Source organism: Mytilus californianus, unplaced genomic scaffold (assembly GCF_021869535.1).
Source record: "Mytilus californianus isolate M0D057914Y unplaced genomic scaffold, xbMytCali1.0.p SCAF_4, whole genome shotgun sequence".
Taxonomy (NCBI): domain Eukaryota; kingdom Metazoa; phylum Mollusca; class Bivalvia; order Mytilida; family Mytilidae; genus Mytilus; species Mytilus californianus.
Window position 1 is genome coordinate 32,880,838 of NW_026262690.1, and position 18,072 is coordinate 32,898,909.

The 18,072-nt window shown below is 33.1% G+C and overlaps 1 protein-coding gene across 1 annotated transcript in view; it reads right to left on the reverse strand.

Moving 5' to 3' along the window:
* LOC127736906 (uncharacterized) overlaps positions 1-18,072 on the reverse strand; it is a 176,149-nt gene that overhangs the window by 47,235 nt on the left and 110,842 nt on the right. The window contains exons 12-14 of the mRNA XM_052247471.1: positions 15,293-15,421; positions 13,150-13,224; positions 11,291-11,426 (exon numbers count right to left, since the gene is read on the reverse strand). Of these exons, the coding sequence (XP_052103431.1) occupies positions 11,291-11,426; positions 13,150-13,224; positions 15,293-15,421 (340 nt within the window). The remainder of the gene's footprint in view (positions 1-11,290; positions 11,427-13,149; positions 13,225-15,292; positions 15,422-18,072) is intronic.

Here is an 18,072-nt window from a genome sequence, read left to right on the forward strand (position 1 = left end):
CACACTGCTATGGCAGTCACTTGTGTAATTACCGAAAATAACATCCAATTTAAAACACCACTTTAACATGCATGCTTACCTAAGTATTTAAAACATCACGTATAAGATGGCAAAGCAAGACCATAGATGGACAAAACTAAAACCATTTAAAATGCTCTTATTTTTTCTTTTACTCATGATCGGAAAGTCTAATGATATTCAGACAAATACTGGCCCTAGTAACGACAGCACCTGATATTAATGTAGTACTTGTCATCAGTCAGTAAACTGGGACCACAAAGGCATTATATGCGAGACGTGTGATCAGTGGTATCATATAAATTGCCAAGGTATTCACTTAAAAAATTACGAAGATCTAAATGACAGCATGATAAGCTGACACTGCACTATTTGCGACAAAATAAACTACAGCACGGTACTTTTTGATCAACTTAGTCTTGACTCACTTAATCTATTTGCAAGTCTATATATTGGTGAAATTAATCACTCAAATCCTCATTTAAGTCTAGATTATCAAAATCAAGACATCAAGCATATTCAAGCATCTACACCCATACGTACAAAAACTCGGGTGTCACCCTTTAATAAGCCGTTGAGGGTACTTAATATTAACTTCCAGTCAATTGAAAACAAGCAACATCTAGTTAATAACATCATTGACAGCACAAAACCTGATACTTTGGCACTAAAACTTGGTTAAACCTCAAAATCAAAGATGTGGAAATACTTCCTGACAATTTTAAATTTGTACAGAAATGATAGAAAAAAGAACGAAACAGACAAAGACGTGGTGGTGTTCTTATAGCTGTAAAAAAAAATTAGTTCTGAGGTATATGAACTTGCACACCCTGATAAAACAGAAATGGTCTGGGCAAAAATAGACATTGTTGGTTCAACAATATTGTACCTAAGCTCCTTCTACAACCAAAAAAAAAAACATCAGATGAAACCAGTCTCACAAACTTTGACTTAATGATAAGAAAAGCCACACAAACAAAATATTCTATGCTTATTACAGGGGGAGACTTCAATCTTCCTGGTTAGGATTGGTACAACTGGTCACTAAAACCCAACAATAATCACCCACACCTTCATTACTTCTTTGGCAACTCACTTGACGACACAGGTCTCACACAAATTGTTGATGTCCCTACATGTAAAGCCAATATCCTTGTTCTGATTATCACAAACTTACCAAACCAAGTACAACGTTGAAGATATACCCGGTCTATCTGATCATGATATTGTGTTTGCTGAATTTGCAATAGCTCCATCAAAACTCAAACAAAAGCCAAGAGTAATTCCATTATACAAAAAGCAAACTGGGACGAAACAAACACCTCATATAAATATCTCTGTGAAAACCAGCATAATGTATGTGTAAATGAAATATTGAACACAAGATGAAACAAATTTTGGCACTATGAAAAAAAATTTGGACATTAATCATAAAAAAATGATTATAATAGCAATTATTGTTTATCAGATAATTGCATTTAATGAGGCTACTGGCGTATGTTGCTTTTGTTTGGATTATAATGTGTTTGTATTATGAATCAAAAGTGTCTGCTTACACTGGCTTACATTTAGAAACGCCTCTTTTTGTTTAGAATGATTACTATCACGTGCATTTTATTCTCAAAAGTGTAAAGCACGTTAAAACTTTCTCACATAGAATCTGTTTAGCTTCATACAAACATTTTGTTATACAAAAAATATTGTTATACAAAAAACATTTTCGACATAGTCTATATTCTAGGATTATTGTGCAATCTTCACCTGTATAGTTATTATTGCCCGAGTATCATCGTAGACAAACATTTTGTTGACATTTAGAGTTTTTATACCGAAGAAACATTAGCCTGTATTAAAAGTGTGACGTTACCATTGCATAAATTAAGTACCATCCTAGCTGTTTATTTGCTGACCAGTTTCAAATCTAACATGCCAAGAGGGAATTCTAAGAAAGGGACTCCAGCTAGAGGACAAGGGGTATAAGGACGAAAATGGCCAACCCCAGGGAGAAAGAAACAGCTAGTGAAGTCAATCACAGATCATCTGTTGACTCAGTTATTGATTTTAGTAGTGTCCAAGGGCCCAAACGTCAACTGGGACAGAACCTAACTCATTTAATTGAAAACATTCAGTTTTTACAAAGCCTTCCCTGTCTTGAGGAAAGTTTGTTTGACCAAATCGGGTGTTACGTACCCATGAAGCTAAAAGATATGATTTGGAAACATGAATTTATTGACCTGAATTTGTTGATTAAATCTCCTAGCGAACTGGCAAATTTTCCTGACCAAGAAGGTGACTTAGTTGTAAAAGGGGGTCACATGCGGATTGAATCTTTACCATGTCGCGCTATACCAAATATACACACATGGACAAGCGCTTTCGATATTTATATGAGAATTTTGCTAGAGAAACAGAGTTCTTTGGCACAGGAACTGCTAAAGTACATGAGAGATATTCGTTTTGCAGCAAATAAATCACACGGTTGGGGAACATACGATGAGCAATTCAGACTCTCAAAAGCACAAAGACCTCAGTCATCTTGGGCTGTCATAAACCAAGACATATGGTCATTTTATATAACAACAGCTATGAGAGATCAAGGTCAAAGTAATGAAAGTAAAGCAGGTTTCAGTTCTCAAAGTGAGCCCCTTCATTCCTTTCGTCAGTCATCAGGCCAGCAAAATTTTCAGCCACCAATAACATGCAATGCATACAACACAAAAGGGAAGCGGTGTAATTTTAACCCTTGCAGATTCAAACATGGATGCTCAGCATGCGGAGGTCAACACCCAGCTTACTTTTTTAAAATGTCAAAACAGAGAGACACATTTTCACTTGGTTTTTCCCCAGTTAAGGTTGAAAATTTAGAAATATATTTACATGATTATCCCCTTTTAGAAAGTGCCTCGTATTTATTGTCCGGTTTTACATTTGGTTTTTGTTTACATTACTTAGGCCCTCGTTTACCTACAGATTCCAAAAACTAAAAAAGCGCTATCGAGAGACCAGATATACTTCTTCAAAAAATTAAGAAGGAAATAGATACAGGGCGTGTTGCAGGTCCTTTTAAGTTTAGGCCTATTCCTACTTTACGAATCTCCCCATTGGATTTAGTTCTAAAGGGAAAGGACGGCCAGTTTAGAGTTATTCACGACTTATCTTGTCCAGAAAATTCATCCGTTAATGATTTTATTGACCCTAAGAAATGTTCAGTAGTCTACTCAAATATTGATGACGCTGTCGATGTTATAAAATTGTACGGAAATAAAACATTAGCCAGCAAGTCCGACGTCCGCTCGGCATTTAGAATACTCCCTATCTCGCCAATTGATTTTGATCTTCTTGGTTTCAAAATTAATCAAGCATTTTATTTTGATAAAGCCCTCTCTTTTGGAGCCGCAATTAACTGTGCTTTATTTGACAAGTTTGCCTCTTTTCTACTCTGGGCTGTTTCTGTAAGAAAATCTGAGGGCGCCATTGTACACTACCTTGACGACTTTTTATTTTTGGGAAGGGGCGGAACCAGTCAATGTAGTTACCTGCTTCATACTTTCAAGGTTATTTGCATTGATCTGGGAGTTCCTTTAGCGGATGAGAAAACGATCTCTCCCACGACACGGCTTGGGTGTAGAAATTGACACTTCCGACATGACTCTCCGCTTACCTACAGATAAGCTTGATGAACTACTTCAAAAAATTTCCTTTGTTTTAAAAAAACAAGACGGTCGCGCTAAGGGAAATGCAATTCCTTTTGGGTTCATTAAACTTTGCGTGTCGTGTTGTCGCGCCGGGGAGAGCCTTTTGCAGAACATTGATTGATTCAACGATTGGTTTGAATAAACCACATTACAGAATAAGAATAACTTCGAACATAAAAGCTGATCTTTTGATGTGGAAATCATTTTTGAAAATTTTTAACGGTCTTACTCTTATGCCAGATAAATTATGGACCTCTAACGAGGCGCTCAAATTTTACAAAGACAGTGCCGGGGGGTCCACACTTGGTTTCGGAATGTATTAAAGGGTATATGGGCTCATTCATTAGCCGGAAAAACATTCGATTATATATAAGTGGCATTTCCTTTTCTCACAAGGCACGTAATTTAGAGGATACTACTAAGAATTTTGTTGTATCGAAAATGGTTGAAGGTTTACACAGAAATCACCCACGGACAGACAATAGGGCCCCGATAACATTATCATTACTACGACAGATTACAGACGCTCTCTCTAGTATGTTTACATCTACTTACGAATCTTTATTATTTAAATCTTTATTTATTTTGGCATTTTTCGCTATGTTACGTGTAAGTGAGTTTACGACAAAAAAATAAATTTGATTCAAGTACAGAAGCACTGCAATTGTCGGATGTGGTCTTGTCAGATCGTCAACTAAAAATTAACATTAAGAAAAGTAAAACGGATCAAAAAGGTCATTCAACGTTCATTGTGATAAATAAATACAGAGATAACGCGAGCATTTGCCCTGTGTTAACCTTGAAGAAATATTTATCTGCACGTCCTACGGTTTCAGGTCGTAATCAGTTATTTATGCATTTTGACGGGTCACCGCTAACTCGTTATCAACTGTCAGCTATGCTAAGGAAGTCGGTAAATTTTTGCAATATTCCAAACCCTAACCTTTTGAAATCGCATTCTTTAAGAATTGGAGCCGCCACAGAGGCGAGCAATCGTGGTATTAATGACGAAGCTATCAACAAATGGGGAAGGTGGTCGTCAGGTGCATTTGAGCGCTACATCAGGATTCCGTGGTGAAAATAATTTCAAATTTTCAATTTCTTTATATGTACATATAGAACAGAAGTAAAAAACATTATAGCAAACTCCTTCAAATAGTTTTCGGTTTGTAGGTCATGAGGCGCAGCCAACTGTCTGAATAATGGGATCTTCTATGAATTTGACTGTCCCTCTGGTATCTTTCTTCCCTCTTCTATTCCCCATTGGGCTGGCGTAACAGCTGCTAGCCGATCTGGTGGTAAAAGTCTTAATTTGGATAGGCTAGGAGTACACATTAAATGGATAACAAAATCAGGAATGAAACGGAGAGATCTGGATTCATCTTTTGAAAGTGAAATTAAAAAGTGGCCATCCCCAAATTATATATTTATACATCTAGGTGCAAATGATTTAGTGCTTATGAAGTCAAAAGAGTTAATCGAGAATATCAAATGTTCAATTTTAAGAATAAAGGTTTTCGCACCTGACATTAAAATAATATGGTCAGATATTTTACCAAGGCCCTATTGGCATGGAACATTAAGGCCAAAGTTAGTAGAAATAGCCTGAAAAAGAGTAAACTGTGCGGTTAGATCGTTTATGAAGATCGAAGGTCAATACATTTTAAGGTATCCAACTATAGAAGCCTCTGAATCAAATTTATTTAGACATGACGGCACCCACCTGTCACAAGTTGGTATTGGCATCTTCTTAAATAACATTCAGGCTGCTATTAAAACATTCGCACTCGGTGTTGCTGAGGTTTTCCCACCAGATAAATTAGCGCAGAGAATGTTTGGCGGTGAATGGGGATTTATAGACCCCCATTCATTTGGCGGTTCAGGGAGACAATAAACGGACTTGGAACTGTCCCCCTCTGGCACATATCTCTACGCTACCGGCTCTATAGTGGAGGGTATTAAATAATTTCATAGGGTTCACTCTTGACATCGAGAGGAATCCCCCCCACTTCTGGTATCAGAAGGGAGGTGTCATCTCCGCAGTACACGTAATTCAGGTTATTTGCATATAACAAATCGGAGTGACTGTTGTTTTCAGAGGTTTGTGTAAACAAAGGGGGGTTCTCCGTCCAGTCCACTCTTGCACGTAAGAGGGATGTTTTGACACTTATGTTATCATATGGTCCCCGATATGCTCTTTTCAATCCTTTGGCTATCGGGTTGTTTGTCTCCCTTGAACTGGTTAAACATTTTATCTACGGCCTATCAAATATCCACACATACATATTTTTGTACATATACTTGTTGTATTATTAGTAATAAATATTCTGTATTCTTTCTACAATTTGTATTGTTGGTTTTTCAGCGCCAGTAGTCCGTTTTATTAATAGCAATTATTATTTATCAGATAATTAAATTTAATGAGGCTACTGGCGTATGTTGTTTTTGTTTGGATTATAATGTGTTTGTATTACAAATCAAAAGTGTCTGCTTACACTGGCTTACATAATTTCACTGGCTTACATAATTGCAACTAATTTCTAATCATCGTCTAAGTTAACAAAATTTTCAATATAATTTGAACATTCAAAAAATAAAACCCATCTCAAGTCATCATAAAGTGTGCAATTGAAAAGAAAGTGTTTTTCAGATTCAACACAATTGTTCGTACAAAACACACAAAGTCTGTTATAAACTGGAAATGGTGGCCTGGCATACCTTTCGGTTTCGATGGCAAGCGGTAGCGACTCAGTGCGGAACAGAGCCATAATGCGTTTAGCTAGCTATAAAACCAGGTTTAATCCACCATGTTCTACATAAGGAAATGCCCGTACCAAGTCAGGATTATGACAGTTAATTTCTATTCGTCTGATTTGTTTGCGCTTTTGATTTTGCCATTTGATAAGGGACTTTGCGTTTTGAACATTCCTTGGTGTTCGGTATTTGTGTTATTTTACTTTTTATGTTGTCTGGATATTAACACTGAGACATACGGTTCAATATTTCGTTCCTGTTTAAACTGTCTATACGTCCGTAGTTTATTTCCGTTTTGGTTTCCACGGTCATTAAACAGTTTTTTATACTAAGTAACTCTAAGTAAGTACAGTCATGCATACCAATTAGAATCAATTAGTCTACCACTAATAGTTAAGTATATGTAAGAGAATGATAATCATTTTCTTCATGATAAAGTATGAGCGTTAGCGAGTCAAAGAAAGACTCATCTTTAAAGTAAGAACTGGTCATATAATACTTAACAAACATCTGCATAAAATGGTAATAGTAGTTCCCAAAGTCACGGTGTCACCAAAGGGATACAGTTTTAATTTACTTACCAGATTGAGTATTCGGTGGTCCGATGGTCAGTGAGGACAAACGAGGGCAATACACAGCACCACGACAATCTTAATTGAATAAGGGGCTACAACTCAAACTGGTATTTATGTGAATTACAGATACAATATTTTTTGCTAAGCCCAAAGTAGGTGAAAGAAATATGTGACAATTTTATGATTTATTTATCAAAGTTTCATTCATTTGACGAATACATAAGTCTTTGGCTTTTTATTAGATAATTGACACCGGGATATGGGGAAGCAAAAGCTAATATCCATCTTTGCGATGGCCATTCAGATTCATTTATTTCTTTAATTTTATTATTCATTTCATTTATTGGCTACTTTTACCACAAATATCGAAGCAGTTATCTAAATAATTAGCTTCTATTCAACAAGCAAGGACACTATAAACACAAAAACACACACACACGTCAAAAACTCAAAAAAATACAACAACATTTTTTCAATCAACACCAATGTAAAAATATCTATCACTCAAGTGATATCCTTCAATTGTCACATTTAAGATGCATATATTATATCATGTTTGCTTACAAATCAGTCACATTTAAGATGCATATTTCATATCATAGATATAAGAAAAATGTGGTATGAGTGCCAATGAGATAACTCTCCATCCAAGTCACAATTTATAAAAGTAAACCATTATAGGTAACAGTACGGTCTTCAACACGGAGCCTTGGCTCACACCGCACAACAAATCAGTCACATTTATGATGCATATTTAATATCATGTTTGCTTACAAATCAGTCACATTTAAAATGCATATTTTTTTATCATGTTTGCTTACAAATCAATCACATTTATATTTATGATGCATATTTTATATCATCTTTGCTTACAAATCAGTCACATTTAAGAAGCATACTTTATATCATGTTTGCTTACAAATCAGTCACATTTAAGATACGAATTTTATATCATTTTTGCGTACAAATCAGACTCGAACAAAATACACTTCATAACATGAAGTATGCTCGACAAATGTGCCTTGTACTAAGTTACTTTTTGTTGGATTTCTATGGTACCAAAAAATTCTAAATCCTTCGTTGTATATTGCTCTAAGCGTTATTAATTGTTGAAATGATGTTGAGCTACCATGGAATTCTACAAACAATTGTCTGGTATTTCTTAGAGCTCCAGTTTGTATCATATTAGGGAAAGATTCCCATTCCATCCTCTCTATATCAATTTTAAGAAGATCGACTCTTCGCTGAAAATGAAAAATAATGCATAAAAATTTGAATTTGCTATACTAAAATTACGTCACGATAAAATAAAGAGGAATTCAATCAATTATCAAACTCTTATTCAATGAGTTTTTAGCTCAAAAGAGCAGTAGCAGAATTCGAAATGGTAATAATTCTTTAGATAGTCTTTAGATGAAGAACAGCAATAAAAACGCTGTTCATTTGCTTTTCGTGTGTTTTTTTGGTTTTTTTTTGCTGTGCATATACTGATTGTCATGGATTGATACCCCATATCCGCAAACTGCATTTCGGTTTTCAAATAGACCTTAATCCCGCTGCAAATGTTTGCACCTGTCCTAAGTCAGGAATCTGATAACAGTACTAGTAGTTGTCGTCTGTTTATGTAGTTCATACGTGTTTCTCGTTTCTCGTTTTTATATAGAATAGACCGTTGGTTTTTCCGTTTGAATGGTTTTACACTAGTAATTTTTTGGAGCCCTTTATAGCTTGCTGTTCGGTGTGAGCCAATGCTCCGTGTTGAAGGTCGTAGCTTGACCTATAATGGTTTACTATTATAAATTGTAACTTGGATGGAGAGTTGTCTCATTGGCACTCATACCACATCTTCCTATATCTACTAAAAAAATCAGACTAGGGATGCATCGCCTTGAATATGCATGATATTTCCCAATGGATGTAAATGTCATCTGATCCTTAGAATTTAACTAACAAAACTTTTCTGGAAAAAAGTTCAAAACTCAGGCTCTTAGTAGTTAAACCTTTTGCTGTAGCCTTTAATCTAGTATTTGCTACATAATCATAGATCTTGTTCTGATGTTTATTATTGATAATTACAGTTTCTCTGTAATAAATGGGCATTTAATGAAAATTAAGTAATATTTCAGAAAATAAAAGAGATAAACGATTCAACGTGCCAAAGTTGTATGCAAAATTTTACAAATATCTGTGACATAGCCCATTTACTGAACATCGACTTAAAGAACAATAACTCATGAAAGCAGACATCTGACAATATCGGCCATTTTGACCATGAAGATCTTGTTTTACTGATCATAATTGCTAGTTACAGTTTTTCTCTATGTAAAACAGTATTGAATAAATGGTCCATGGGCAATAACTCTTATAAAAAGTTAACTAACAATATTTGTTACTACACTTTTTTGTTGATCTTGTTTGATTGTTCATTTTTGCTTTGAGACTTTCTCCCTAATTGTTTTCACTTTCAAGTTGTGGGAAAATCCTGCAATTTGTGTGAGATAACTTTTAAAGTAGATACCTTGAGGATGTTTGTGGGTCAATGGTTCCATTCCATTCAGATGTTTTAGAGAAGAAGATTTAAAAAAGAAAGTTTATAGACGAGCTGACTGATAACGGATCCCAATTGATGACGATAGCTCAAACGGTTACGCAGGCCAGGTGAACTAATTATTACGGATGAATATATATAGCTTAACCATAATTATTTGTCTCTATATAGAATATCTAGGTAAATGCTTTTAAAAAACGACTTATTAAATAGGCTATTTGATAAAATGAAGAGGTCTATTTTAATGATTATAAAACTGCATTTGGTTTTTTTTTTTTTTGTAAGTTTGAAAACAGTTATCTTTATTATCTTTTTTTTTTTTTTTTTGCATTTCAGAATTAGCATCGTGATGGAATACCCAGGCCCCCTTAGGTCTGAGTAAAAGATGAGAGTGTTTTATATACTCGAATGACTAAGTTTTACTATGAAACACGTGTACAATGACTTTCATTTCAAAGAAAATCCTTTATTTTATTAAAATCTTCAGAAATGTACTGCTTTTGAATTATTGTCTTCCCGTACTCTAATCCGGTGACAGCTTTTCCGTATGCAGAGACCCAAAAGATGACATCTTTTGTCAGAAGTCTGGCAATCGCACAGCCCAAGTGCGAAGTGAAAAATAAGTAAACAAATCTCAAAGTAATATAGTATTAACCGATTATGAAATAAATCTTTAGGTAAATTACACCAAACCAATTAACAAATCTTGTGACAAGGTTAAATTGACAAAGGGAAACTGTAGGAAAATGTTGTTTTTGAATATAAACTAAACATCATTCTATCATTTTACTTATTTTGCACGTGCCTTTTTTGTTGATTTTTTATCAAGCTCAAGTTTTGGAATTCCTTGGCAATATAATCCGAAAGCTAATTAGCAGCCAAAGTTTTCGATTAAATATTACAGAATGAAATTTTGTTTTTTTCGATAATATAATGTAATGGATTCGGAATATTGTTAAAAACAAATGCATATAGGATTTAGTTAAGAATATATGCATCCATTATTTCAATACTTTTCTTAACATTATAATCACAAGAAACTTGTTTCAAATGACTTGAAGCAACAACAACCAATCATTAAAATTTATATTATATTAAAATCAATAAAAAAAATTAATTGGAACAAGATTTCGTAACAAATAATTGAATTATTCGTTAATTAACCTAAATAACACAAAGAAAACCAAACATACATCTGAATACAAAATCATCTTTACAAACATCTATTCATGTTAATTCATTAATTCTAATTTGCTTATCAAGAGTATATTCATGTAATGAATGGCAGATAACTCATTGAACAATAACTTACGCCTTAGCTGGGTAATTGTGCGTAAAAATCTGAAGAAACTACCTAGTTCCGAAAATGTTTTGATAGATTTTTATTATCTAATGATCTATTACTTTTAATACCCATCTTTTAAATCATACGCTGTTGTATCAGTATAACTTATTTGACAATAATTAGACAAACTGATACGAATGTATTTACGCATATAGTATATGTAAGGCTTTCTCTTTTTGATATGTTTATCATATTGAAACAGCTACGTGATTTCACATATAAAGTCTTACATAACAACCAAAGGAGTAAATAATCAACTGTTTTAAATTTTTTATAATCAGATTTTAATAAAGAATTGTGCATACCTGATGTTCTTACCTTTATTTGATATGATCACAAGAAGATATCTACTTACAGAAGTATGGTTCAAATGTTTTGATATATCTTTTAAGGAAGAAACATTCCATTTTCCTTTTCTAGACTTTGTATTGCTCATGCCAAGGTTATGAAACCATATATGGTCTCCACGTCTAAAATCTGGCTGGTTCATACTAAAAAACGCATAAAATTTCAGCATATTTTTTGCTTGAAAACAACAAACAAATATCTGTGAAAAAATATTTTTCAAATTTGTTTAAACACTTTCACTTCCAGATGGAAAATTTGTACTTAAAACAAATGTATGCGACCAATGAATTGGGTTTCATACTGCTCAAAATATACATAATACATTAACATAACAGTATGCTATGACAAATTAAAAACAAAACAAAAGTATATTGAATCTACAATTTGAAGGATGTCAATAGAAACATAGATCCGACTTCATCGTGCAATTATAAAATTTTCTTCAAGTATAATTGTAACGTTTAATAATTGTAGTTGATCGTGGAACCTTTCCATCGACTGTCGTAATAAAATAAATAACAGTACAATTTTCCTTTGCCATACTTGTAAATTAGAATATAATTAAACATGGTTTGTATCTCACGAGCTCCCACTTTATCTATTTTCTGATACGTAGGATAACTGTCTAATAACGACGACAAATATGACGTCCACTGAAAACAGGCTGATGATACCAAAAGGATATTTAAACTCATAAGTCAAAGATTAAATGGCAATTATGTTGATTTTTGAATAGTTAGGATTGTTTTGTTTTTTTTTGGTTTTAAAGTTCCAAATTTGTTTTAGCAACAACTGGATCTCTTTTCAGCTATACATGCATCTTTTTTTTCTCAACTAAATGGCTGATAAAAACAAAAATACTAAATATCCAGAATTCCAGCTATTTATTTCACCCTTTCACATTGTTCTTCAAAAAATAAAAATATGTAATTAAATGCTAAGACAAGTGACGTAATAGGAAAATTCTTTGACCAATTCCTTATCAAGATTGAATTCGCCATAGTTTCGCTTAAGAATCTTTTTTTAACTGTTATATGGATGTATGAATGGACGGCTGTTTAACGTCCAGTGTCAAACTAAATGCATATTCTGGACAAGAACATGATGTTATAACATGAGTATAAAACCTACTTTTTACTAGACCGTTACTCTTAGTCTGATTTTTAACATGCTGGTTCACCAGCTAACAATCCGCAGGAAGACATGTCAAAGTACCCGGAACATTATTCTCCGAGACGGTAGTCTTAGTGCTTTTTATTGGCGCCTGCTTAGCGGAGAAGCAGCTAATAACAATTTTCAAGTCTTTGGTTAGACCCTAACGGGTTCGAACCCACTACATCTACCACAAGACTTCCGAGGCGCTAACTGTTAAATGGTTTTTGTGCTTATCATAACTTCAGAAAAAATGTCAAAATATTTCATTTCATTATTTCAATCTATTTGAAAGAAACAGCAGATGCATTAAATTTTCATCTAGATCCTAGGTTGTATAATTAGATGACGAGAAACCGTGAAAATCTCATCATTCAATATTTTAAAAGCAGAACACAAGTTTCATAAAAGTTATTGTAAAAAATTTTCTCGAACTAAATAGTTAGATGACAATGTCTTTTGTCCCTTTTCAACCTTATTTTAAGTAGTGTCAAAATTGAAAGGCTCTCTACATGTGGTCTCTGCCATTTTATGAAAATGCAGAAAAAATATAGATACAAATACAGAGTTTACCAATGTTAAAATTTCATAAATCGATTATTATATACGCCTAAATGAAGTTCATAGCATCAACTATCTTCAAAATGTCTGTGTTGTTTTTTTGTAGTATTTAAATATCAAAGGAATTATTTGTCTATATACTTAGTCTGTTACCTGGGATCAAAAGAGTGAACGTCACATCCGTATGTTTCCACCACGGCATCATCAAAACTGAAGTCCCAATTTATTCTGCAAGATAAAATAACACTGATGTTGGACCTTCTAACATATGTAAACATTTGTAGTCCAATAGTAAATATAAATATATCATTCGTTAAGGTGGTAGAAAACTTATTCAGCTTGTCCGACCTTTAATTTATTCGTCATTAAAACGTCAATATGTCGTAATTTTCAGCTTCGATACGTAGGATACGGTGAGTGTATATATTGCTTATGCTCGTTTGGCGTATCAAATTATAAGCCTGTTATTTATCATGCGTTTTATATGGTATTATGCTACCGACTTTCTGAATTGCAGCATTTTTTTCCTAAGTGGCAATGATATAGACAAAGTTGAAGAAAATATAAATTATGTAGACGCTCAATACGGAAGATAATTACTACCGCGCCTTTCAAAATTTAAAAAAATGTTTGAGAAATTGCAAAATATGATAAGTATCTGATGATCATACAAAATGAACATAATGAAATTACACTTTATAAATTTTATGCGTCAGAAGCGCTTTTCTGTATTACCAAGTGAACATTCTAAATGCATGGATCTAGTCAGTTGTATCCTTATCAGCCTTCCTCTGAATGTCGAATATTGATACTTGAAGATTTTAAAACATAACTAGGCTGCCATATTAATACGTCAACATGGCTCTTGATACAAAGCCCTTGTTTTTTTAAACTGGGAATAAAAACTGCCAAGCTACTTTATTAAACCTATATATCGGAAAATTAAAAGAAAATGACAATTGTCATACACATTTGACAGGTCAATTCCATTTATATTTACTGATTAATTTCTAATACCTCATTATTAAGCTAATTAACGATAAGAAGAGATGTCATAAATAATTGTATTGAGTAGGTATTAAATCCAATAGTTCATATTCGTCTCCTGTGTATAGTTTCTCGTAAATTTTTTAAGGTCAAAAGAACATAAATGAGCGATCTCATGGATGTTTATGAAATATGCCTTACACTGAAGCACGAAAACTACATATGAATTTTTTAAAATGTATACATATGTTATTTTTATAGTTACCCAGAATAGGCATATCATATACCAAGAAAATTGAAGTAATATTCAAAAGAATACACGTAGGTATCGAAAAAAGTTAAAAAAAAATATCACTTAAATTATAATTTCTCAAAAACCGGTCATACTAATTTTCTTTTTAAATGATATGTTAATTACAATGGAATTTACGTTTTATTAGAAACAAATATGTAGCTGGTCACCGAGTTCGTATATTTAGTATAATTGTTGAATCTTATTTTTTTTTCGATGATACATCCTAATGATTAATACAGCAAAAACGAGTAAAACGTTAATTGATTTTGTAAAAAGCACATAACTTTTTTTCAGGACCATTCGAATGACAAATTTTGGCCAAAAAACGGTTTAAAGTCAAAATATTCAATAAATATTGTAATATTGAATTGTTTTTTTTAAATGAAACATACTTCCATTTGAGGATATTTAATTCATCTGATATCTTAAACTATATGAATTGGCAGATCCGCTTGCTCTAGTTTCTTGCAAAAGTCCATAAAATACGTATGAATGCTCATTTAATGACATGTTACCATAAAGGTTGCAAAAACATTATTTATAGTTTATGTTGTAAAAAAAAATTGTTAAGTTGCTGTTACTGTGATGTGTAGTACTGTTTATGACTTCTTCTGTAGCCATGTGTATTACGAAATTTTCAAAGTGCAATAATATCAAAACAGCAAAGATAATGAATGTTAGAGATGTGCCATGTGGAACATATATCAAAGGGAAACTTCATTCAAAACAATATTATTTATTGTTTTATTGCATTTAATAGAAAATGGGGATTTTGTGGCAAATAAAGACAAGATTTTTGCAGAAAATCCTAAGACTTCAATACACAGATTTTCGTTAAAAAATTTTGAACATAGATTACTCACTTATTTTTCCATGATGTGCTAGCGTTAATTGCTTACAAAAAGTCCTAAACAACCTTTACATTCCAAAACACCTCGTGCTGAGTCACTAAAGTCGAGCGCATCCTAGAAGGTGTACTTGAATTTGTCCATATTTATATTTGTTTAAACTCACCCAAATGAATAAGCAAAACATGGAAAGGGCGGTCTGTACGGTTTATCATGACAACAGTTCCACCCACCATCGGTTATATGACCTAACCTTATCACTTCTTTACAATGTATCTGTATCGACGTCAAATATCTGTAGAAATATCGAAGTATATTGAAAGATAAATATCACATGGTTATTGAAAAGAAAATCTTATCATTATACGGAAATATTTTCCTATTGCACAAAACATTCCATTCTTGTAATTAACAAACAGTCCTTCATTATAGACAGATATAGTAGTGACGTTTTGGATTTCAATAAAGGTAATCTTTGTATTACTGGTAAATTATTGAGTCATGGATTCACAAATTACTTAAAACCTTTACTAAATTCTTCCATTGATACAAAGAATTAGTTTGTCAGTTTGGCTGTACCTGTAGAAAACTTAATTCAAACGGGATAGCACAACCTTATTTTTACGTAAATGTTGTTAACCGAACTCGGAAATTTAAACACGACCCGGGTAAATTAATCGATCCTTTAAATAAACTTATTTCAAAAGGTTACTAATCCAACGCTGTAATTTGATCTTTAAGTATTGTTTTTATTGGTATAAATATTGATTTTGTTATCAATAAATTTTGGTATCAGACAATTAAAACAAAAATAATGTTTTTGTTATATACATAAACATATGAACATTCACGGTCCTACAATCTGTCGATACCTGTATTTTGGCATTGCACAAGCTCATGTTTTTTTCTGACTGTAAATAACGACTTTACACTAAATCCATTTGATCTTAGATGTGTGCTGATTGATACTTTAGTCTTAGATACATGCTTTTTTATTAGTTGTTATTGGCTTTAAAATAGCTGTCACTAACTGCGAGTACTCTCAGATCTGTACTTAGTGTCTTTTTTGTTGAAGGGATGTATAAATACCCTACACGTCCGGTCTGTGTTTTTGTTACTTGTTTTTCTGCTTTGTATCTTTCCTATGAGTTAAACCTTTATCAACTGATTTTTATAGTTTGTTCATATGTCGTACTGTTACACCACTGTCCCAGGTTAGACGGGGTTAAACATGTTTATCCCCGTCGTATTTTGTATTTGCCTGTTTCAAGTCAGGAGCCTGTTATTCAGTGGCTGTTGTTTATTTCTGTATATCACATTTGTATTTCGTTCATTGTTTTTAACATAAATCAGGTCGTTATTTTTCTCGTTTGAATTGTTTTACATTTGTCATTTCGGAGCCTTTTATAGCTGTCTATCCGGTATGGATTTTGTTCATTGTTGAAGGCCGTACGGTGACCTATAGTTGTTAACTTCTATGTTATTTGGTCTCTGGTAGAGATTTGTTTCATTGGCAATTATACCACATCTTTTTATCTGTATACAGCAGACTGCATACGGGAAATCTGAAGTAAAAGAATGAACAGAATTTAGTGTTATCCTTTAAGTTCACGTTCAACTATAAAGTTGACGTTGTCTCAATCAATAATTCAAAGTTTGGTGACTATGTTGAACTCATTTAACCCATTGAACTTAAAATAAAGGATGCCACAGAATCTGATACAGTTAAGTCTTCTTTGAGATAACCAAGAGCTTGCAGCTGCTAATCAGGCTTTGTAGTGTCTCGTCTGATTTCACAAAAAGTTTATCGGAAAGTATCAAGACCTACTAGATAAATATTCAGTGTCCACTTCACAAAAAAAAATAAGAATGTCTCGAGTTATAGATTCCAGGTTCTGAAGTTGTCTATATTTTTATTCACTTGACAGTTTCCTTTTATTTGTCTTTGTGCTTTGACATACCGTTTGGTCGTATAGATCTTGACGTGTCTCGGTATTTATGCATCCAGCTATCGGGTTTTTGGCTTTTGGCGTTTGGGATGAAGGTTGGTCCAGTGGTGCGATTCGGACGCAGGAGATTTTTACGGTGATGTTTTCATATTGTTTATCCTTGTCTTTATATTCTATTTAACTTATACTTTTTCGAAAAAGTGAATGCTATATACTGTATGTACTATCAATTACAAAAACTCTTTTGTTGGCGTCTTTGTCAAATTTACTATCAACTACAATTTTTTTTTTTTTAAAATGTATATACAATTATGTGTTACTATACTTTTTTGTTTTTTATCAACTGCAAACACTATTTTGTTGGCCGTCTTTGTAAGATTTATTTGTAGGTTTGTTTGAATTTTTCAGTCATTTGTTGTATGTCTGTAAGTATATTTTCGCAGTTTTGGCTGCTGGATCCCGATCATCCAGCTATTGGCTTTTGGATTTTAGCGTTCGTGATACAGGTGGATCCAGTGGTGCGATTGGGACGGAGGGGATTTTTACGGTGATGTTTTCATTTTGTTTATCCTTCTTTTTATACTTTATTTAACTTATACTTTATCGAAAAAGTGAATGCTATATACTGTATGTACTATCAACTACAAACACTTTTTTGTTGGCGTCTTTGTCAAATTTGCTATCAACTGCTGAAACTTTTTGGGGAAAATGTTTATAAAATTATGTGTTACTATATTTTTATTATTTTTTCAACAGCAAATACTATTTTGTTGGCTGTCTTTGTTAGATTTATTTGTAGGTTTGTTTGAATTTTTCAGTCAGTTGTGTTGTATGTCTGTAATTATACTTTCGCTGTTTTGGCTGCTGGACCCCGATAATTGTTACATGAACTGATTATGTCTGTTTGGATTGCTCACCCAATTTTGTAAATAAAACTGAATTATTAACATTTGTCATTCAAGAGGGAGCTATAGCACTTAATTTAACCCACTATTTT